General features: G+C 43.8%; 1 protein-coding gene across 1 annotated transcript in view; it reads left to right on the forward strand.

Moving 5' to 3' along the window:
• The window catches only part of CUX2 (cut like homeobox 2), a 642,019-nt gene that overhangs the window by 474,625 nt on the left and 142,042 nt on the right, over positions 1–25,352 (forward strand). The window contains exon 6 of the mRNA XM_073564137.1: positions 2,031–2,145. Within this exon, the coding sequence (XP_073420238.1) occupies positions 2,031–2,145 (115 nt within the window). The remainder of the gene's footprint in view (positions 1–2,030; positions 2,146–25,352) is intronic.

Consider the following 25,352-nt stretch of genomic DNA (forward strand, 5'->3'; position numbering starts at 1 on the left):
CTGTGACTGGCAGCCATAATACTAGAACATAAGGACACTTTAGGGCCATGTGAATTAGTCCTATCCACTATCAGAGGAGTTGCTATCCAGCACAGTAGGTAATCTTCAGGCTGGAGTCACCGCCACACATGGTTATAAACAGTGTATAATGGGAACCTGCCACCTGATTCATGCTTCCGAAACCATAGGCAGCACGAATAAGAGCGAGAGACCTGTCAATCACCTAAAGTGGCTCTGGGCAAAGCCTGCCGGAGCGGCACTGGACTAGTCCTGTCTCCAGCTATGGTTCCTAGCTGTGGGAGAGACCTGTCAATCACCTAAAGTGGCTCTGGGTAAAGCCTGCCGGAGCGGCACTGGACTAGTCCTGTCTCCAGCTATGGTTCCTAGCTGTGGGAGAGACCTGTCGATCACTTGAAGTGGCTCTGGGTAAAGCCTTCCAGAGCGGCACTGGACTAGTCCTGTCTCCAGCTATGGTTCCTAGCTGTGGGTGAGACCTGTCGATCACCTGAAGTGGCACTGGGAAAAGCCCCCAGGGTGGCACTGGACTAGTCCTGTCTCCAGCTATGGTTCCTAGCTGTGGTTGAGACCTGTCGATCACCTGAAGTGGCACTGGGAAAAGCCCCCAGAGCAGCACTGGACTAGTCTTGTCTCCGGCTATGGTTCCTAGCTGTGGGAGAGACCTGTCGATCACCTGAAGTGGCACTAGGAAAAGCCCCCAGGGTGGCACTGGACAAGTCTGGTCTCCAGCTATGGTTCCTAGCTGTGAAAGGGACCTGTCAATCGCCAGGAAAAGCTGATTGGGGACTGTGTAGAACTAGACTCCACTCTGACTATGGTCCCTAGCTGTATGAGAGGACTGTCAATAACCTGGAGCAGCAGTGGTAAAAGCCAATGGTGATGGCACCAGACTAGTGTAGTCTATTCCTATGCTCCCCAGCTGAATCTTCAAACTATATTTTCTTTGAAACGCCGGAGTGTTTCAGAGAGTTGTGTGGCCAGACTCTGATTCATGCTGCCCGGGTTTGGGCAACATGAATCGCATGACAGGTTCCTTTATCTCCCTTCCTGTCCCATGTATATATCCGTCATGGAGTGGGTGTGAGTGTATGGATTGGGCTCCGGAGCTGATGCCGCCCCACACAGGGAATGTTCCTGCCGTTCTGTACAGCTGGCACCTGTCTCTAACAGAAACTTAAAAAAACTAAAGTGAAAAGATAAAAAAAACTTTTACAAAATATTTTTTAAAAAGTCTAAAAATTAGATTGACCCCTTTCTACTTCCTAAAATTAAAAATAAACATATTCAGTATTGTTGTGTGTGTAAAAGTCTCATCTATGAAAACACAGAATTATTTATACCATAAGGTACAAAAGAAACCAAAAATTAAATGTTGGAATGGACGTTACTTTGGTAATTGAACTTACCCCAAAAATTGGCATAAGAGGCGCTGTGTGTAGTGAACCTCAAAATGCTGTAGCTGGACACGCAAAAAAACAGCTCTTAATACAGCTCCATTTTCGTAAAAATAAAAAAGTTATGTTTCTGGGAAAGTGAAAAAAAAAACTATACAAGTTTGAATTTAAAAATGTTAAGACTTTTGAGAAGGAAAAAATGAAAACGCAAAGACGAGTCTTGTTTGCATCGTAAAGGGGTTAATGTGCGAATGTTTTTCCTTCTATAGCTCGAGGTTCCCCAAGGTCTCGGGACATGTAACACGAGCGGCTCGTGATTTGCTGCCCATGCACACTATCACTGGGATTCTCAGTCACTTTATTACAGGCGGCCGGGGTGAGAGGCCATTGTCCTCCTGTTCATGGAGCCCCTGCACCTGTCAGGCATTCCCGCCACCAGGGGGCGGCTGTGAGGCAGGCGCTGTATAGCACGGCCGGCCGCTGCCGCTCTCAGTCACACTGTCACCTCCAGCTGTGGCGGCGCTCTGTGATATTAACCCTGCCGCCGCCAGGCTCCGGCGGGGCCACCGGCTTCGTTCACCATAGTCATGCTGCTTCTGTGAATTTTTCCACCCACAGAGAGGAAGGAGGGCACGGCTCCAGCTGGTATCCCGCTGCAGAGGGAGGACGCCTGGCACGGAAAACTCTTCTCTGTGGACACCTTTCAGCAGAAGAACGAAGCAGAGAGCGAAAAGTACGTGAGTAAGCAGCGGCTGCATGTGTGATGCCACCCAGAGGCGGCCACGGCCGGGGCAGGAGCCGGCTACCTGCTGCTCTCCATCTGCTGGAGCACTACAACGCTAGAGTGCAATGCCAGCAGGAAGCATGGTGGGAGCTGGGGCTGCACATCAGCATTATTAGCACTGTGGGGACTTCTGTGGGGCCTGTCAGGGCTATGTCCATGTCATCCAGGTAATGGGCATACATGTGTAATATCAGGGCTAGTGTGGCTACCGTGTCATCCTGATAGTGGACATACATGTGTAATGTCAGGGCTAGTGTGGCTACCGTGTCATCCTGATAGTGGACATACATGTGTAATATCAGGGCTAGTGTGGCTACCGTGTCATCCTGATAGTGGACATACATGTGTAATATCAGGGCTAGTGTGGCTACCGTGTCATCCTGATAGTGGACATACATGTGTAATGTCAGGGCTAATGTGGCTACCATGTCATCCTGGTAATGGGCATACATGTGTAATGTCAGGGCTAGTGTGGCTACCATGTCATCCTGATAGTGGACATACATGTGTAATGTCAGGGCTAGTGTGGCTACCGTGTCATCCTGATAGTGGACATACATGTGTAATATCAGGGCTAGTGTGGCTACCGTGTCATCCTGGTAATGGGCATACATGTGTAATGTCAGGGCTAGTGTGGCTACTCTGTCAGTCATCCTGGTAATGGGCATACATGTGCTATGTCAGGGCTAGCGTGGCTACTTTGTCATCCTGATAGTGGACATACATGTGTAATATCAGGGCTAGTGTGGCTACCATGTCATCCTGATAGTGGACATACATGTGTAATGTCAGGGCTAGTGTGGCTACCATGTCATCCTGGTAATGGGCATACATGTGTAATGTCAGGGCTAGTGTGGCTACCATGTCATCCTGATAGTGGACATACATGTGTAATATCAGGGCTAGCGTGGCTACCATGTCATCCTGATAGTGGACATACATGTGTAATGTCAGGGCTAGTGTGGCTACCATGTCATCCTGGTAATGGGCATACATGTGTAATGTCAGGGCTAGTGTGGCTACTCTGTCAGTCATCCTGGTAATGGGCATACATGTGCTATGTCAGGGCTAGCGTGGCTACTTTGTCATCCAGGAAATGGGCATACATGTGCTATGTCAGGGCTAGCGTGGCTACTTTGTCATCCAGGTAATGGGCATACATGTGTAATATCAGGGCTAGTGTGGCTACCACATCATCCAGTTAATGGGAATACATGTGTAATACCAGGGCTAGTGTGGCTACTTTGTCATCCAGGTAATGGGCATACATGTGTAATATCAGGGCTAGTGTGGCTACTTTGTCATCCAGGTAATAGGCATACATGTGTAATGTCAGGGCTAGCGTGGCTACTCTGTCATCCTGGTAATGGGCATACATGTGTAATATCAGGGCTAGTGTGGCTACTTTGTCATCCAGGTAATGGGCATACATGTGTAATGTCAGGGCTAGTGTGGCTACTCTGTCATCCAGGTAATGGGCATATATGTGTAATATCAGGGCTAGCGTGGCTACTCTGTCATCCTGGTAATGGGCATATATGTGTAATGTTAGGGCTAGCTTGGCTACCATATCATCCAGGTAATTGGCATACATGTGTAATGTCAGGGCTAGCGTGGCTACTCTGTAATCCTGGTAATGGACATACATGTGTAATATCAGGGCTAGCGTGGCTACTTTGTCATCCAGGTAATGGGCATACATGTGTAATGTCAGGGCTAGCGTGGCTACTCTGTCATCCAGGTAATGGGCATATATGTGTAATATCAGGGCTAGCGTGGCTACTCTGTCATCCTGGTAATGGGCATACATGTGTAATGTCAGGGCTAGTGTGGCTACTCTGTCATCCTGGTAATGGGCATATATGTGTAATATCAGGGCTAGCGTGGCTACTCTGTCATCCTGGTAATGGGCATATATGTGTAATGTTAGGGCTAGCTTGGCTACCATATCATCCAGGTAATTGGCATACATGTGTAATGTCAGGGCTAGCGTGGCTACTCTGTAATCCTGGTAATGGACATACATGTGTAATATCAGGGCTAGCGTGGCTACTTTGTCATCCAGGTAATGGGCATACATGTGTAATGTCAGGGCTAGCGTGGCTACTCTGTCATCCTGGTAATGGGCATATATGTGTAATGTTAGGGCTAGCGTGGCTACTCTGTCATCCAGGTAATAGGCATACATGTGTTATGTCAGGGCTAGCGTGGCTACTCTGTCATCCTGGTAATGGGCATACATGTGTTATGTCAGGGCTAGCGTGGCTACTCTGTCATCCTGGTAATGGGCATACATGTGTAATATCAGGGCTAGTGTGGCTACTTTGTCATCCAGGTAATAGGCATACATGTGTAATGTCAGGGCTAGCGTGGCTACTCTGTCATCCTGGTAATGGGCATACATGTGTAATATCAGGGCTAGTGTGGCTACTTTGTCATCCAGGTAATGGGCATACATGTGTTATGTCAGGGCTAGTGTGGCTACTCTGTCATCCAGGTAATAGGCATACATGTGTTATGTCAGGGCTAGCGTGGCTACTCTGTCATCCTGGTAATGGGCATACATGTGTAATATCAGGGCTAGTGTGGCTACTTTGTCATCCAGGTAATGGGCATACATGTGTAATGTCAGGGCTAGTGTGGCTACTCTGTCATCCAGGTAATAGGCATACATGTGTTATGTCAGGGCTAGCGTGGCTACTCTGTCATCCTGGTAATGGGCATACATGTGTTATGTCAGGGCTAGCGTGGCTACTCTGTCATCCTGGTAATGGGCATACATGTGTAATATCAGGGCTAGTGTGGCTACTTTGTCATCCAGGTAATAGGCATACATGTGTAATGTCAGGGCTAGCGTGGCTACTCTGTCATCCTGGTAATGGGCATACATGTGTAATATCAGGGCTAGTGTGGCTACTTTGTCATCCAGGTAATGGGCATACATGTGTAATGTCAGGGCTAGTGTGGCTACTCTGTCATCCTGGTAATGGGCATATATGTGTAATATCAGGGCTAGCGTGGCTACTCTGTCATCCTGGTAATGGGCATATATGTGTAATGTTAGGGCTAGCTTGGCTACCATATCATCCAGGTAATGGGCATACATGTGTAATGTCAGGGCTAGCGTGGCTACTCTGTAATCCTGGTAATGGACATACATGTGTAATGTCAGGGCTAGCGTGGCTACTTTGTCATCCAGGTAATGGGCATACATGTGTAATGTCAGGGCTAGCGTGGCTACTTTGTCATCCAGGTAATGGGCATACATGTGTTATGTCAGGGCTAGCGTGGCTACTCTGTCATCCAGGTAATGGGCATACATGTGTTATGTCAGGGCTAGCGTGGCTACTCTGTCATCCTGGTAATGGGCATACATGTGTTATGTCAGGGCTAGTGTGGCTACTCTGTCATCCTGGTAATGGGCATACATGTGTTATGTCAGGGCTAGCGTGGCTACTTTGTCATCCAGGTAATGGACATACATGTGCTAGTGTGGCTACCATATCATCCAGGTAATGGACAATTGATTGCTTCGACCTGTCATATCCACCCATTAGTGCGTGCACAATCCATAAACGCCCTTGTATCTCATTCAGATGATTACAGCTCTGAACTCCTGATAAAAGTTCATTATCACGTGTGTTAGATTCTTACTCATAATGTGATGTAACCGGAGCTTTAGCCAAGTATTTCTCCTGCTCCCAAGTGATTGAGGATCTTTTTGAGAATCTCATTAAGCGATGAGGACCACCATCCTGGCTGTGGGAATGTGGCCTGCCCTCCGCAAGAAGGTATACAGAGATTTGTATGGAGCCCAGCAGGAACATGGACCTGCATTTATGAAGTGCAGGCCTTGACACGGCAGAGAAACCTAAGAATGTTTAGTATGTGGTACACTTACTAAGAACAAGAAGCAGGATTACCAGCCAAGTGACGTAAGTGAGCACATTAATTAATAAAAAGCCCAGGGAATTGTAAAAGGACAAATAGCCATTATCGGCTGGTGGACCCCTCGTGGAGAATTAGTCTGTGTTAGTGAAGGTTCTCGTAATATACTGTAAGTAATGATCTGAAGAAAGAAGAAAAGCATTTATTATATTACTTTGTGCCAGTGATGCTGAATCATCTTAAAGGCGTTGTCCATTGAAAACAAATTATCATCTGTCTACAGAATCATAGAATGGTAGAGTTGGAAGGGACCTCCTGGGCCATCTGGTCCAACCCCCTGCTCAAAGCAGGATTCACTAAATCATCCCAGACAGATATCTATCCAACCTCTGTATGAAGACTTCCATGGAAGGAGAACTCACCACCTCTTGTGGCAGCTTGTTCCACTCATTGATCACTCTAACTGTCAAAAAGTTTTTCTAATATCTAATCTGTGTCTCCTCCCATTCAGTTTCATCCCATTGCTTCTAGTCTTTCCTTGTGCAAATGAGAATAAAGATGATCCTTCTACAATGTGACAGCCCTTGAGGATAAGTGACAAGTTGCTGATTGGTGGTCATCCCACCTCCGAGACCCCCACTGATCGGTAGAACAGGTAACTTTTATCAGAAGGAAATTTTAACTCCTTTAATAAATGGAGCAGCAGGTCAGACGCCCAACCACCACTCTGTTCTTTCCCTATGGGACTGCCAGAAAAGCTGAGCACAGCACTCGGCAGCCTTATAGACAATGATTGGAGCGGTGGTCGAGCATGTACACTGGATAAAAATTTCCATTGCACTGTTCGCTGTGGGCCACAGGGGTCCGACACTCACCGATCAACAAGTTACCAGCTAGCCTGAGGATAGGTGACAACTTGTTTTCACTGTACAACACCTTAAAATATAAGGAATGCAGATTTTGCCAGCGCCGACATGTGAAGACCCCAAAATAACATTGAATATATTGCTTTTTTACTTTAGTGAGTTGCCGTATATATAGTACATATTTTCCAACTCCTTTGAATTTTATGGGATTGTCCAAAGCTGACCGCAAAGGGGCTCATACAAATGTACCCCATAAGGAGGCCTTTTCTGTTGATCAGAAAATGGTTTTAAGGGTATGTTCACATGTTGGGTATGTTCACATGTTGGGTATTTGCTGTGGATATTGCGGTTTTGCAACTGTCCAATTCATCTGAAGCAGCGCCATTCTCACTAGCAGAAATTTCAGCTATTAATTCTGATGTGTGAGAATTTACCCTAAATGTCTCCAGAATTAGGATCCTGATGTTGGAAGTTGTACTGTTATTGCCATTGGGTAATCGATCATCTAAAACTGTCTTTAGGTATCAAATACAGTAAATACTGTCGGCATACAGCAATGGGCACCATAAAAGAAGGGAATATTTATTTTACTATTTTTTCTGGTGGCCCTAATACAGTAAAATGTCCAGTAGTGTCGACTGTTGAAGACACTAAAGAGTATGGTAATTGGTAGCCATGTGGCCAGCATCTCTCAGCAAGACTCCCTCCTCTGAGCGAATAAATTCCTCACTAGTGTTGAGCGATACCATCCGATATTCAGAAATATCGGATCGGATTGGATCGGCCCGATACCCCAAAAAGTATCGGTATCGCCGATTCCGATACCGGAAGTCCCATTGACTTGAAATATCGGTATTAAAAAAAACCTTTTCTTGACTTGTACATCCTGTTCGGGAGGGGGGAAGAGTGTGGGCTGTGCGTAGGCGGACACTGTGCGTTTCTGTGTGTGCGGGCGGGCTCTGTACGGGCCTCTCGGGGGTCTGTGCCGACTGTCGGGGGCCTGTGCCGGCTGCCGGTGGTCTGTACGGGCCTCTCAGGGGTCTGTGCCGACTGTCGGGGGCCTGTGCCGGCTGCCGGTGGTCTGTACGGGCCTCTTGGGGGTCTGTGCCAACTGTCGGGGGCCTGTGCCGGCTGCCGGTGGTCTGTACGGGCCTCTCGGGGGTCTGTGCCGACTGTCGGGGGCCTGTGCCGGCTGCCGGTGGTCTGTACGGGCCTCTCGGGGGTCTGTACAGGCCTGTCGGGGGCCTGTGCCGGCTGCCGGTGGTCTGTACGGGCCTCTCGGGGACCTGTGCCGGCTGTCGGTGGTCTGTGCCGGCTGCCGGGGGTCTTGTGTGTGTGCAGGCATCGTCCGATGGAACTACAGTGTTTTGTTCTCTGGCTCCACGTCATCTCCTCTTCCTCTTGCTGTCGGGGTACCTCAGGGCTCAGTCCTTGGCCCCCTTCTTTTCTCTCTCTACACGGCCCCAATTGGACAGACCATCAGCAGATTTGGCTTTCAGTACCATCTTTATGCTGATGACACACAACTATACATGTCTTCCCCCGACCTTACCCCCGCTGTACTACAGAACGCCGGTGACTGTCTGTCCGCAGTCTCCAATATCATGTCCGCTCTCTATCTGAAACTCAACCTCTCCAAAACTGAACTTCTTCTGCTCCCGCCGTCTACTAACCTCCCTAAATCTGACATTTCCCTCTCCGTGGGTGGTACCACAATAACACCCCGGCAGCAGGCGCGCTGTCTGGGTGTTATGTTTGACACCAATCTCTCCTTCACATCCCATATACAATCCCTTGCCCGCTCTTGCCGCTTACACCTAAAGAACATCTCTAGAATCCGCCCTTTTCTCACTATGGAAACAACAAAAACCCTCACTGTTGCATTGATCCACTCTCGCCTGGATTACTGCAACGCTCTATTAATTGGCCTCCCCGTCACTCGACTATCCCCTCTCCAGTCCATACTTAATGCAGCGGCCAGGATCGGCCATCTGGGTAATCGGTACTCGGACGCGTCCGCTCTTCGCCAGTCCTTACATTGGCTGCCCATTCATTATAGGATCCAATTCAAAGTACTTGTTCTCACCCACAAAGCTCTCCACAGTGCGGCACCCCCTTATATCTCTTCTCTCATTTCTGTCTATCGGCCTAGCCGATCGCTGCGCTCTGCAAACGACTTTCGACTAACCTCAGCACTAATCCGTACCTCCCACTCCCGACTCCAAGACTTCTCCCGTGCTGCTCCTATCCTCTGGAATGCTCTACCCCAAGAAATCAGGACTATCCACAATTTGCATAGTTTTAGGCGCTCCCTCAAAACACACCTGTTCAGAGCAGCCTATCACATTCACTAATCAAAGTCATTCTCTGTGTAAGTGTGCGTGTGTAGCCCATTCACTATCTCCATCCATCCTTCACTCCCGCAAGATGGCTGGACCTTCATTGTAAATACACCATTGTAAATACACACCTGTACTCTGTATCTCCCTCACCTCATTGTAGATTGTAAGCTCTCACGAGCAGGGTCGTCTTATTTCGTCTTATTTTGCTTTAATTATTGTATTGTTAGCGTTGTTACTTATGACTTGTGTTTTGAAACTGTTAAACTGTAAAGCGCTGCGGAATATGTTGGCGCTATATAAATAAAGATTATTATTATTATTATTACAAGTCCCATCGGGCGATGCCTGCTACAATGACAGTGATTGACACATTAGCCAATGATGGGACAGTAGTAGTCCCATCATCCGGCTAATGTGTTGAATGTAAAAAAAAAAAAACATACTACATACATACTACATATATACTACATTCATACAACATACATACATACTACATACATGCTACATATATACTACATTCATACAACATACATACATACTACATACATGCTTCATATATACTACATTCACACAACATACATACATACTACATACATGCTACATATATACTACATTCATACAACATACATACATACTACATACATGCTACATATATACTACATTCATACAACATACATACATACATACTACATACTACATACATGCTACATATATACTACATTCATAGAAAATACATACATACTACATACTACATACATGCTACATATATACTACATTCATACAACATACATACTACATACTACATACATGCTACATATATACTACATTCATACAACATACATACATACTACGTACATGCTACATATATACTACATTCATACAACATACATACTACATACTACATACATGCTACATATACTACATTCATACAACATACATACTACATACTACATACATGCTACATATATACTACATTTATACAACATACATATATACTACATTCATACAACATACATACATACTACATACATGCTTCATATATACTACATTCATACAACATACATATATACTAAATACATACTACATATATACGACATTCATACAACATACATACATACTTCATATATACTACATTCATACAACATACATACATAGTACATACAACATACATACATACTACATACTGCATACATACTACATATATACTGCATACAATCCATTCATACAATACATACATAGACATACAGTACATATAACATAGAGTACATACTCACCATCACTTGTCACTTTGATCCCCGAAGCCAGTGTCATCTATAAAAAATTAGAATATAACAAACAACCGATATACTTCCTGATTTGCAGAAATCCACGAGGGTTCCACGCCGATCTCCCGTGGAGAACAGCAGCATCAGCTGATGCTACCGTTCTCTAGGGGCTGCAGGAATCCAATGACGGGAGGTAGGTATCCTTCCGCACTATATTCCTCCGCCACTGTAAAAAAATAGTCCCTAGTCTCACTGTTGGCATTGCTGTGTGAGAAAGTTCCCACGCAGCTTTTGCCATAAAGTGAGACTAGGGACTATTTTTTTTACAGTGGCGGAGGAATACAGTGCGGAAGGATACCTACCTCCCGTCATTGGATTCCTGCAGCCCCTAGAGAACGGTCGCATCAGCTGATGCTGCTGTTCTCCACGGGAAATCGGCGTGGGACCCTCGTGGATTTCTGCGGATCAGGGAGTATATGGCTTGTTTGCTATTTTGATATTTTTTCATAGATGACACTGGCTTCGGGGATCAAAGTGACAAGTGATGGTGAGTATGTACTCTATGTTATATGTACTGTATGTCTATGTATGTATTGTATGAATGTATGAATGTATTGTATGCAGTATGTATGTAGTATGTATGTACAGTATGTTGTATGTCTGTAGCAAGTTGTATGTATGTAGTATGTATGTAGTATGTACTATGTATGTATGTTGTATGAATGTAGTATATATGAAGCATGTATGTAGTATATATGTATGTTGTAAGAATGTAGTATATATGTAGCATGTATGTAGTATGTATGTATGTATGTTGTATGAATGTAGTATATATGAAGTATGTATGTAGTATATATGTATTAGAAACAAAATCAGTCGCATGATAAAGCTAGGGAAGACATCACCACTTGGCGAGCTACCCAGCAAAAAAATACACCAACTCCAATAAATTATAATATACCAGAGGAACAGGAGTACACGGTGAAAACAAAGAAAGTAAATAAATGTAAATGTTTATGTACATACAAAAATACATAAAAGGTATAGCAAAATAGTCATAGTGCACCAATATATATATTTCTCCCCTTGAGAAAGCGGCATCAGTGCTTGCGAAACGCGCGTCGGGGGCGGACATCTGGCCGTGGGGCCCTCTTTCTGACATCTCTTTATTTTGGTAAGCGTCATTACCTTTGTTTCTTTGGGGTCACTTGACTGGAGCGCTTACAAATATAGGATTATACTGTCAGATGGGTGCCCCTTTGCTTGCCTGCATGTTCCTTGGTGCACTATGACTATTTTGCTATACCTTTTATGTATTTTTGTATGTACAATAAACATTTACATTTATTTACTTTCTTTGTTTTCACCGTGTACTCCTGTTCCTCTGGTATATTGTAGTATATATGTATGTTGTATGAATGTAGTATATATGTAGCATGTATGTAGTATGTATGTATGTTGTATGAATGTAGTATATATGTAGTATGTATGTAGTATGTATGTTGTATGAATGTAGTATACATGTAGTATGTATGTTGTATGAATGTAGTATGTATGTAGTATGTATGTTGTATGAATGTAGTATATATGTAGCATGTATGTAGTATGTATGTATGTTGTATGAATGTAGTATGTATGTAGCATGTAGTATGTATGTATGTATGTTGCATGAATGTAGTATGTATGTTGTATGAATGTAGTATATATGTAGCATGTATGTAGTATGTATGTATGTTGCATGAATGTAGTATGTATGTTGTATGAATGTAGTATATATGTAGCATGTATGTAGTATATATGTATGTTGTATGGATGTACAACATACATATATGTATGAATATGAATTGCACAGGCCCCCGAGAGGCCAGTACAGACCACCGGCAGCCGGCACAGGCCCCCGAGAGGCCCGTACAGACCACCGGCAGCCGGCACAGGCCCCCGACAGGCCTGTACAGACCCCCGAGAGGCCCGTACAGACCACCGACAGCCGGCACAGGCCCCCAAGAGGCCCATACAGACCACCGGCAGCCGGCGCAGGCCCCCGGCAGCCGGCACAGACCACCGACAGCCGGCACAGGCGCCCGAGAGGCCCGTACAGACCAACGGCAGCCGGCACAGGCCCCCGACAGGCCTATACAGACCCCCGAGAGGCCCGTACAGACCACCGGCAGCCAGCACAGGCCCCCAAGAGGCCCATACAGACCACCGGCAGCCGGCACAGACCCCCGACAGTCGGCACATACCCCCCGCAGTCGGCACAGACCGCGCATCATGATGCGCACAGACCGCGCATCATGGTGACATCATTTCAGCAGCCAATCAGCCACAACAGTGGCTCATTGCATTATGGAAACTTCCGATTCCGGTATCCGATATTAAAAAAATATCGGTACTCGGTATCGGAATTCCGATACAGCGAATATCAGTCGATACCCGATATTTGCAGTACCGGAATGCTTAACACTAGTCCTCACCTGTACATAGTTGCAGAAATGTTATCATTTTTCCTGTGCGTGTGTCAATATTCAGAAATCTCAGCTAAAGAGAACTTGATATTTTGAACATGTTACATGGGATTAGCGCCCCGCTATTTCCTAATACAATACTAATCCCATATACTTCAAAACCTGATCATATAACTGGCCAGGATTAGTGGAGACGTGCAACACCAAGGCTCTGATCACACATTACGTTTTTGCAGCATGTGGTTTTTTTTTTCCAGCAGTCAAAACCTGCTTTCTTGGGACTAAAAATTCTGCATTTAGAACTCCCGTTTTTCACGATTTTTGCTGCGTTATTGTGGCTGTTTTTTGCTGCGTTTCTTGGTGCGTATTATTTGTGAAATTTGTCTACCGAACATGTTTAATAAAATTGGCTTTATTCACCAAAAATGCTGTATTAACGCAACTAAGCGTTTTTGCAGTATTTTGCGCTCTCATTATTTTCTAGGGGACAAAAACGGCTGCAAGAAGTGACATTCAAAAAATGCTGCAGTTTCCCAATTCAGTCAGGAAAAAAAAACAAGTGTGTGCGTTAAATTTCTGAAATCTCATAACTTTTGCTGGTACTGTAGAAACTAGCTTTCAGTGTGCATTAAAAAACACAACTTTGTTTCAGGTGTATTGAAATCTGATGCACTCCATTTACCGCTGCGATTATCCACCTTCAATAAGGGCTGCTATAACTTGCTTCTCTCTATACTTTGAATTTGGTGGCAGTATTTAAAGGGTTTGTCCGATCACCACCTGTAGGACAGGGCATCAGTATCAGATCGGTGGGGATTTGACACCCTGCAACCCCATCCATCAGTTGTTATTGCTCTGTCGCCTTTGAACAGAGCTGCACGGCGCACCTCCATTTAATGTGTAGCGGCCGCGACCAAGTACTGTGGACCAGCTCCGATTCAAGGAGCAGCTCCTTTCACTGGTTTCCTGTTGCCAGCAGAGTAAATAACAGATGATTGCTGGGGGTGCCTACTGATCTTATATTGATGACCTATTGATGACTGGATAAACCTTTCGGTATATAGTATATGGAGCTGAACAGATAGATATAATGTTTATGACAAAGATTCTGCACAACCTCTTATTCATTGCATAATACGTTGGGCTTATGTGTCCAGTGTGTTCTATGCCTACGCTCATAATAAGCTGAGTTTTAGATCAATGGCGATTTATAGAAAGTCAATCCCCACAAAACTTTATATCAATCTGCTAAGCTCCTTCTCTGAGATCACTCAACAGTTCAACATGACACATCCTCCTTAATTCTCTTCCTTTGTAGACCAGTAATGTTTGTACTTGCTTATATCAAACATTTTTAGGCCTGTTTCACACTTGCTTTTTTTTGCAGCGCGTTTTTCCCGCAAAAAAACGCATTGAAAAACGCATACAAAAGCATACAACTGCTGCGTTTTTTTCAAGCATTTTTATGAGCATGCATGAAAAAAACGCAGCGTTTTTATGCGTTTGTATGCGTTTTTAGTGCGTTTTTACCGCGTTTGTGTTTTTTTCCAACATTAGGTGGCCCCTCACACTAACCCAAACCATGACTTTACTAACCCTAACCCTGACCCTAACCTTGACCCTAACCCTAACCCTTAACCAAACCATACTTAACCCTAACCCTGACCCTAACCCTTAACCAAACCATACTTAACCCTAACCCAAACCCTAACTAACCTTAACCCTAACCCTGACCCTAACCCTTAACCAAACCATACTTGACCCTAACCCTGACCCTAACCCTGACCCTAACCCTAACCCTGACCCTAACCCTTAACCAAACCATACTTAACCCTAACCCTGACCCTAACCCTTAACCAAACCATACTTAACCCTGACCCTAACCCTTAACCAAACCATACTTAACCCTGACCCTAACCCTAACCCTCAACCAAACCATACTTAACCCTAACCCTGACCCTAACCCTTAACCAAACCATACTTAACCCTAACCCTGACCCTAACCCTAACCCTGACCCTAACCCTTAACCAAACCATACTTAACCCTGACCCTAACCCTAACCCTTAACCAAACCATACTTAACCCTAACCCTGACCCTAACCCTGACCCTAACCCTTAACCAAACCATACTTAACCCTGACCCTAACCCTGACCCTAACCCTAACCCTAAACCCCCTTAACTAACCCTAACTTTACCCAAACCCCTAAATTCCATTGTCTAAACTAATGGTAAAAAAAAAAACGCATGTGCAAAAAAACGCATACATAAGCATGCCAATGCGCACATATGCTCACCATAGACTTATAATGGGTGTCTTGCTGTAAAAAAACGCATTGCGCGCGCATGCGTTTTTTTGAGGCAAATCGGACGCACAAAAAATGCAACAAGTTGCATTTTGTGCGCCCGAGCGCATACCGCAAAAAAACGCATGCGCGGTAAAACGCGTACAAACGCATGTGTATGCGCACATAAGCGCATCCCATGCAAAGTATAGGGAAAAAAAACGCATGCGCTATTTAGCGCTAAATTACCGCGAAAAAAAACGCAAATGTGAAACCAGCCTTAGAACATGATTGTGAGTCACCAGTCTATTCCATATATAAAGGATCTATTCTATTATTTCTAAACACTGTTTTTCGGTGATTTTTTTGTATCCCTGTTCATACTGCAGCCACACACACAAATGATACATCATTTGAAAGGTAAACTTGCCCCCTTCAGAAAGAAAATAGCCAAACAAACCATACATCCACGATTTGATCACAAAATACAGTTTAAACATTATTTTTCATAAACCTGCAGTAAGGAAAAATGACCTGCAGGTGGCACCACAATACCCCAAAGCACACTACCAACACATTTGTAAACATGCACTGCTTTATTTGTCACTGATTACTTCGCCCCACACACTCATGATACACCATCTGAAAGGTAAACTTGCTCCCTTCAGCAAGAAAACAGCCAAACAAACCACACATTCATGATTTTATCATTAAATACAGTTTAAACATTCATTTTCATAAACCTACAGAAAGACACAATGACCTGCAGGTGGCACCTCAACCGGAAAACATTTTTTGGCCTCTACTTATCAAACCAATTTATTGTATTACCAATCTACATATATAAATACCTGTCTGTGTTCATCATCTCATGAAATACATTTACATTTGACCAGCTTGCTTTTTCTGAAATTGCCTGCGTCCCCGGCGACCAATGTGTGAAAATTTTGCACGGGCCAAGCTAGTAGTATTATATTTGTCCATTGGCATGTGCAGTGCAGATCACTTTTGTAGAACGTTTTTTCTCCTGTTTTCAGGAATGATTCATGAATTCAGCACCTGCTTTCATATGGTGATTACACTATGGAGTGTATTATTCGATATACTGTCACTTTGTATCTCTGAAAGAAATCTTCAGGTATATTTCTATCAACAAGTCCTGTATCATTGAGTCTGCTTTGACTGAATTGTGTATCTGAACCAGTAGTATGTAATTGTTTCTTGATTTAGCACTCTGCACAGTTGGAGTACCGCTGTTTACCCACAGAGCTGCATTAACATCTTTATTGCTTGATACAAATCATATCCAGAGTACTCGTAAAGAACGGCAGTGAGCATTGTGTACTTCTTCAAAGACAATATCACTTTTTCTCTTCATTGTTTTATAGCATTGGTTAATTGTGGGTCTCATCTGTTTATTAGTCAGGGAACCGTGCTGGCGTTTAATGGCTAAAAGTCTACCTACATGAGGATCGCTTACTTAGATATAGTAATTTCTTACTAATTTATGGACTGGGGTTAGTAAAACCTGACTGCTTTATGATTTCTATTGTTCCTGTTTATTCTGTATGAACAAAGCAAAGTGCAAACCAAACTGCTAGAACTATTGGAACTAATAAATCAAACGTATATAATTCTGCCATTCAGTTACCATATATCAAAGTATGTAGAGCTGTCACACACATTTCTTTATTCATTTTATGTTAAAAAGAATATTTAATATTTAAAAAGAATATTTATCAAAACTGGTACAGCAAAATTATGCAGCGCTACTCCACTACTTGTTGAAGGCGTGGAGAAACGTTTTCACTGTAATGTTGCCTTAAAGCAAAGTGATCAGGATGATTGCACTGATGACACTCGTGGTATGGGTCTATAGGTGCAGAACAATCAAAATTGTACCTGTTTGGCATCCAGTGCAGTACTGAGAAATCCAGCTTCAAAGCTACATATATATTAAAAGGATCAACCCTTCTAACCCATCAGATCATAGAAAGTTAAATAAAATTATACCTTCATATCTTTGATCCAATGTCTTATTCCAGAGAATGACACATTTTTTTAAAAATATCTAAATGAGTTGTTAAGACCTATGGGACAGACACTGATTTCCCCAAGACTCTTCCTCCAGAGCTTATTTTATTTTATTTCTTTTTAAACTCTGTTTATTGAATGCATAGTAGTACATACAGGCAATGAGATCCATCAAATACCATGAATTTAACACTTAACCAAAAAAAAAAGAACCCCCACCCTGTGCGAACTGAACTCTCACATAAAGTCAATGACTACGGTATTGGAACCCGATTATGAAGTGTCTCAAGTACGGTAAGTACCATGAGGTGTGGTCGAATTGTTTCCTCACTCTATCTTTAGTGTTGCCTGATAATGTGGGAATGAACGACGCCCATCTTTCAAATAACTTCCCAGTCATTTTTTCTTGGTTTGTCAGTGTGTCTAGCCAATCCATTTTAAACAAAAGCATAATTTTGGATTGAATAAGTGTTAGTGATGGTGGCACTGGGTTTAACCAATGATGGAGGATACTCTTAAGGCCCCGTCAGCGAGATTGCTGATTTTGTGACACCACAGCAATCTCGCCAGCGAGATCGCTGTGTGTGACGGTTATCAGCGACCGGCCCCCCTGCCGGGTATTGCTGATCATGCAGCATCGTCCTGGGCCATTTTTTCATCGTTGCTCTCCCGCTGGCCAGCTCGCATCGCTGCATGTGGCAGTGGGAGCCAACGATCAGCGAGGCTCCCAGCGCTCTAAGCAGGCGCTGGGAGCTGGTCTCTAAGGTAAATATCGGGTTACTAAGCGGCGCGCGTCACTTAGTTACCTGATGTGTTGTGAGTTCATTTTCCCCTCCGTCACTGAGGCCTGGTGAACTCCCTATTCTAGTGAAGGAAGGTAGTGAGCCTGATTGTCAGACACCTGGGACTGATGAAGACGATTGGCTGAGTGGAGTCACTGACTGGATTTAAGGCAGCCTACGCCCTTTCTGCCCTGCGGGTGATTTCTCTGTGGACTCTTGGACACCAGTCTGATTCCTGCTCTCCTAAAGCTAAGTTTTCTGTTTTGCCTTTTTGCATCTAAGATTTGTTTTTGTTTTTCTTGCTTTTTGGATTCTGCCACTCCCTGCTGGAGTGTGCAGTGTTCCGTGAGCTCTGTCTTCTGAAGGTACCTGAGTGCTGATTTAGTTTTTGAAGTTTAGTTGCTTCAGGGCCATTTTTATATGAGCTTGTTGGCTTTTGTCTCTGATAGGGTTTTGGCAGATTGCAGACAGCAGCCTTCCTATCCGTTCCTATCTAGGTAGTTTTTGGGCCCCGTCTTTGCTCAGCCTGTCTTTCTGTCTGTGTAAGTGTTTTCATCTTGCTTCACCGTCATTATATGTGGGGGGCTGCCTATTGCTTTGGGGTCTGCTCTGGGGCAGTTAGATTTCCCCTTTCCTTCTTTAGGCCTATGTATCTCTCCGGCTGTGATCGAGGGGTCTAGGTCATCGTAGGAACCCCCCACGGCTACTGCTAGTTGTGTTGATAGGTTCAGGGGTCTGCAATCTGATAGTTGCCAACTTCTCTGGTTTTCAGGACTTAGCTAGCATTTCTGTTTTTGCCTCCTATGGTGACTCAATCATAACACTGATGTGTACCTTAAAAACCTGCGTGCTGGCAGCTACTGGCGTGAGCACGCAGGTTTCTAAGGTACACATCGGGTAACTAAGTGACACGTGCCGCTTAGTAACCCGATATTTACCTTAGAGACCAGCGTCCTCGCTGGTGCTGATCGCTAGTGAAGCTGCCTGTTTGGCAGCTCACCAGCGATCATGTAGCGATGCACCAACAATCCTGACAAGGTCGTATTGTTGTCGGGATCACTGGTGCATCTTTATGTGTGACGGGCCTATACTCGTAGCCGAGGCCCAAATAACTAGTGATGATCTAATCTGTCTCAATATATTTTGATGACAGTCTGCCAGGATGTTGAAAACCGCCCACTGTGGTGTTAATGGAAAAGTAATGCAATACATATTTTGGATATGTGAATGAATGATTTTCCATAATTTCTGGATATGCATGTATCCCCACAAGTGATGAAGTATATCTGTATTAGCTGAACCACATTTGGAGCTTGAAGAGCTAGTCCAAGGAGACATCTTTGATTGTATGCAAGGTGTTATATATGCCCTGTAGAATATCAGCAAAGCCATGTCAGTGTAGCTATTATAGGAGGGTCGTTTTCTTTTGGGTCAGTGTGGCTTTTAGAAAATTTTCTGTTTCAGACCCTGGTATATTCTCTTGCCTGGACCCTTCAATTTCCCTTCCCAAGACCCTTGCATCCTGATTATTGAGTAGATTTTGCTTGTGGATGAAATTTGGGATAAACATCCTTTAATAAAGGTGTCTAGATGCCTACCCAATTTGGGTTCTGAACTCTTCGTGCTAACCACCAGCGCCAGGCTACGAGCCTGTAGAAAGATAAAGGGTTTACCCACAAGCGCTGGAAACCTTTGCGACGCCCTGTCGAAAGTGAGCAGCAAAAAGTCGTCATTCATTAAATTTATCGCCTTAGTACTTTGTATATCCAAGAAGGTTTCCCTACCAGAAATCGAGGATGACCCACGAATGGCTGAAATGGGGAAGAGTAGATATCAAGCCTACATAGTTTTCGAACCCTACGCCATGTAAGACACCAGAGCTTATTTTAAATGAAAGGGGGCGTTATCAGTGTGAGCCATGTAGAACAGGAGAGCAGACTGCCAAGTCATTACATGTCTTATGCTGATTTTCCTATCATTTACAGTAAGCTCTGGAGGCAGACTCGTGAAGAAACATATTTCCCCCCATAGATCTTAATAGTTCACTTACATATTAAGAAAAATCTGCATTACTCTCGAATAAAACATTGGATCGCAGATATCAAAGTATTGTTTTATTCAGCTTCCTATGACTAACATGCCCATATAGACGGCTTAGGATGTTTGATCCTACTGAAAGATTCCCATAAACCTGAAAGTGAATTGGTGGTGTGTCAATTCGCTCAAAAAAAAACAAAAAAAACACCACCATCAAAATTCATATCACCCCCTTTTTCACATTCTTAAAAGCTTTTTAATCTCCTATAAATCTATGCCTATAACAGGACACGACACAAGTACAAGATAGCAGTCACAGGGGCCTTTAGTGCCTTGACAAACTATCGGCTAAATGTGTTTGCATCATGTGTATATGTGTGGGAGGGTGGCCCCCCTCAGTTTCTAACTGCCCTAATGCCATGGTTGCAATTGATTCCAGCTGCTAAGGGGTTAATCTACTGAATTTAGAGGTGGATTTCAGGTTATATAACACAGCGGCCACATGTTGTGTCATTTTGCAGGCTCCACTTCTGTGCAAGAGACAAATAATACCACCACATGACAACGAACTACCACAACTGAAACACTGTTTTCGTAGACACATTAAAAGTGCTCCAGGGCACTGGGCCATTAGCCCAGAGACAGTGACCTGATTGCCAGATTCTAGCATTGCCACTAATATTAGCTGACCACAAGAGCTTGTCATAATTGTAACATTCCATTGTAGTTACCAAAAACTTTATTTTTTTTTATTTAAAAGAAACTTCTGTCTGCTGGCCCCGAACATGATCTTTATCTGGCGAATGAAACATCAATACTAATGGATCGGGTCTGAAATTGCAATACATATATATATGGGCAGCACAGTGGCTCCGTGGTTAGCACTGCAGCCTTTCAGCGCTGGGGTCCTGCATTCAAACCTTACCAAGAACAACATCTACATGGAGTTTGTATGTTCTCCCCATGTTTGTGTGGGTTTCCTCCTGGTTCTTCGGTTTCCTCCCACATTTCAAAGAGATACTAATAGGGAAGTTAGATTGTGAGCCCCATCGGGAACAGTGCCACTAATGTATGTAAAGCGCTGTGGAATTAATGGCGCTATATAAATGAGTAAAATAAATACTGGTATATAGAAAACAAATCCCATTCCTTTCTTAGGAAAAGGCATATATTTATCTTTTACTTGAAAGTGTCTTTAAAAAATATATACTGTGGGGCACAAAAGTAGTCAGCCACCAATTATGCAAGTTCTCCCACTTAAAAAGATGAGAGAGGCCTGTAATTGACATCATAAGTAGATCACAACTATGAGAGTCAAAATGATAAAACAAATCCAGAAAAGCACCTTGTCTGATTTGGCACGATATATTTTGCAAATTATGGTGGAAAATAAGTATTTGGTCACCTAAAAACATGCAACATTTATGGCTCTCACAGACCTGTAACTTCTTCTTTAAGAGGCTCCTCTGGCCTCCACTCATTACCTGTAGTAATGGCACCTGTTTGAACTTGTTATCATTATAAAAGACACCTGTCCACAACCTCAAATAGTCAAACTCCACTATGGTGCAGGGCTACCAGAAACAAAATTGTAGCCCTGCACCAATCTGGGATCTGCAACAGGCAAGCAGCTTCGTGTGGGAGCAATAATAAGAAAATGGAAGACATACAAGACCACTGATAATCTCCCTCGATCCGGAGCTCCACGCAAGATCTCACCCCATGGGGTCAAAATGATCACAAGAACAGTGAGCAAAAATCCCAGAACCACACGGGGGACCTAGTGAATAACCTGCATAGAGCTGGGACTACCGTAACGAAGGCTACCATCAGTAACAAACTACGCCACCAGGGACTCAGAACCTGCAGTGCCAGACTTGTCCCCCTGCTAAGCCATTACATGTCCAGGCCCGTATGAAGTTTGCTAGAGAACATTTGGATTATCCAGAAGAGTATTGGGAAAATGTTATCTGGTCTGATGAAACCAAAGTAGAGCTGTTTGGTAGAAACAAAACTCGTCGTGTTTGGAGGAGACAGAATGCTGAGTTGCATCCATATAACACCATACCTACTGTGAAGCATGGGGTGGCAACATCATTCTTTGGGGCAGTTTCTCTTCAAAGGGACCAGGACAACTGATCTGTGTATGTGAAAGAATGAATGCGGCCATGTATCGTGAGATTTTGAGTGCAAACCTCTTCCATCAGCAAGGGCATTGAAGATGAAACGTGGATAGATCTTTCAGCATGATAATGATCCCAAACACACCACCAGGCAAGTAAGGAGTGGCTTCGTTGGAAGCATATGAAGGTTCTGGAGTGGCCTAGCCAGTCTCCAGATCTCAACCCCATAGAAAACTTTTGGAGGGACTTGAAAGTCCATGTTGCCCAGCGACAGGCTCAAAACATCACTGCTCTAGAGATCTGCATGGAGGAATGGGCCAGCTGCCACCAACAGTGTATGCCAACCTTGTGAAGACTTACAGAAAACGTTTGACCTCTGTCATTGCCAGCAAAGGATGTATTACAAAATATTGAGATGAACTTTTGTTAATGACCAAATACTTATTTTCCACCATAGTTTGCAAAATAAATCTTGCCAAATCAGACAAGGTGATTTTCTGGATTTGTTTTCTCATTTTGACTCTCATAGTTGTTGTCTCCCTATGTTTTCAATTACAGGCCTCTCTCATCTCTTTAAGTGGGAGAACTTGTATAATTGGTGGCTGACTAAATACTTTTTTTTCCCCACTGTAGATCCCCAAAACACACCCCATAGTGAGAAAGGAAATAATGAAATTCTTTTTTGTGGTATTGGTTCAATAATATCTTATTTGTTTCACAGAAGACTGGATTTCATAAATTGCCTGTGGTTCTTTTCATCACAACGTGGCAATTTTGCCATAGTTTAGTATGCACAAAACGATGATTTACCACATATTGATGAGATTATGAACAAAATTGGCATTGGGATATTTTTCTATCCATGAACTTTTAAAACGGAACTATTTGTGCTTGTGGACCCTTTAATAATTTGTGTTTTTCTCACGCTTCAGTAACCAGCCAAATCATTGCAACCTGGATGAAATGTAGAAGGAATTCTCGCTATGTAGGAAACTCACTGACTTATTTTTGCAGTGTAGCCAGGTGCCTTTTCCTGTTGAAAGAGGTCATTGCCATGAGTGAAAACTTTTGCAAGCCGAGTCAGAAACAGAGTGAAAGAGAGAGGCAGACCCCTATTACTTCTCTCTAGTAAGTCTTGTATCTCATCCCATTGCAGGATTCACAGATAGGCTGCTCAGTATTTCTGTATAATGTCATCCATGTTGCTGTTTCTAAATATGTGCAACAGAGAGAAAGAAGAGCAGGAATTCCTTGTGTATTTGTGTGCAGGATATGAGAAACATAATAGCTGCTAGATTCCACCCACTAGCTTAGAGACAATTGAAACTTAGTGTAGCAATTATATGGGTACTATGGAATCTGATTGTGTGGGATAATATGATACTCAGACCAAAGTTGATGCAAATGAGTATATTTAACAAGTGTAACCAATCTAACAGGGCACTTCCTGCAATGGTAACGAAAACACAGCACAATATAGAATGATGCAAGTAAAGCAAAACTAACAGAGCACTTCCTGCAACTGTAACAAAAACACAGCTCAATATAGAATTGTCCACAGTAACTGAAGAGCGGGGCACGACCGCTAATATAACCAGTCCAACAGTAATATAATGCAGATGTGTACAAGGCACTAAATGTAGGAGTCCAGCAGAAAGTATATGAGTATGCACACCGTATTTAATGAGGCAGTCCAGCGATATTAAGAATGGGCACACACACAGCACTAAAGTGTAGAAGTCCAGCAATCATAAAGATGGGAATGCACTTGGCACTTAAACATGGAAGACCAGCTTTATACAGGAGTGGCATTAACAATTGGTGCATCAATTGGGGATCTGGGAAGAATACTGGGATGATAACCCAGGTTGGCAAAAAAGGGTGTTACAACTCTCAGAGTTCATCTACTAAGATAACAAAATTCTGGTAGCGGAAGCAACTCCAACCAGTCATCCTGCGAATGGCTGATATAGCATCGAAGATACTGTTCCATAGTCTGAGTAGTCTGCTCTCTCTGCCCATTAGTCTGAGGATGATATGCAGAAGTCAGACAAGCATTAACACCAAGCACAGAACAGAATCCCTTCCAGAACCTGGACGTAAACTGCACTTTCCGATCGGAGATGATTTCGTTGGGAAATCTACCGTTTCCTTGGCAGAGGGAAGACCAATACAAGGGATGAAGTAGGCAGCTTTAGTAAGGCGATCTATAACCACCAGAATAGAATTCTTTCCCCCAGAGGTGGGCAATTCTACTATAAAGTCCATCGAAATAGACCCCAAGGACGAGAGGGGACGGGTAGTGGGTGTAGCAATCCAGGAGGTGATGCACGAGGAGTCTTAAAGCGTGCACATACCTCACACGAGAGAACGTAGCTCCTCACGTCTTTCAAACAGGTAGGCCACCAAAAAAAAAGGTTGAGGAACTCCTGTGTCTTCTGTACCCCTCCGATGACCAGCCAACTTGGAGTCATGGATAAACGTTGATCCCGGACCCACATACCATTTTTGAGAACTAAGTTCACATCAGCAGTCGGGTTGGCAAGAAATGGGTCTGCGTCATAGGCCTCCTTAATGGTCTTCCATAAGTCCTTATTCTGAATAACTCCGACAAAGTTGGCATCAGACAAGATGGTCTTGCACGGGGTCCCAGGTACGGAATCTGTGGCATGGATACGGAACAAAGCATCTGCTTTCCCATTACGTGACCCTGGTGTGAAATGAAAAAATTAACGGTTAAAAAATATACTCCAGCGAGCCTGCCGTGGAGAAAGACATCTAGCAGATCTAAGAAATTCCAGATTGCGATGATCCGTGAGCACAATAAGTTGTTGTGTTGCCCCTGCAGATGGTGCCTCCATTCCTTAAATGTAGCGATAATGGCTTGAAGCTCTTTATCTCCCACATCATAGTTCTTCTCTGCAGCAGAAAGTCTGCGAGAAAAAAAAGCACATGGATGTAACAAACCCTTGTCTCCCGTTCTTTGTGAGAGGATGGCCCCAGAACACAGTCCGAATGCATCCACTTTCACGAAGAAAGGATGTGCTGGGTTAGTATGAATCAGTACAGG

Source organism: Dendrobates tinctorius, unplaced genomic scaffold (assembly GCF_039654945.1).
Source record: "Dendrobates tinctorius isolate UK_male_01 unplaced genomic scaffold, ASM3965494v1 ptg000003l, whole genome shotgun sequence".
Classification (NCBI taxonomy): Eukaryota; Metazoa; Chordata; class Amphibia; order Anura; family Dendrobatidae; genus Dendrobates; species Dendrobates tinctorius.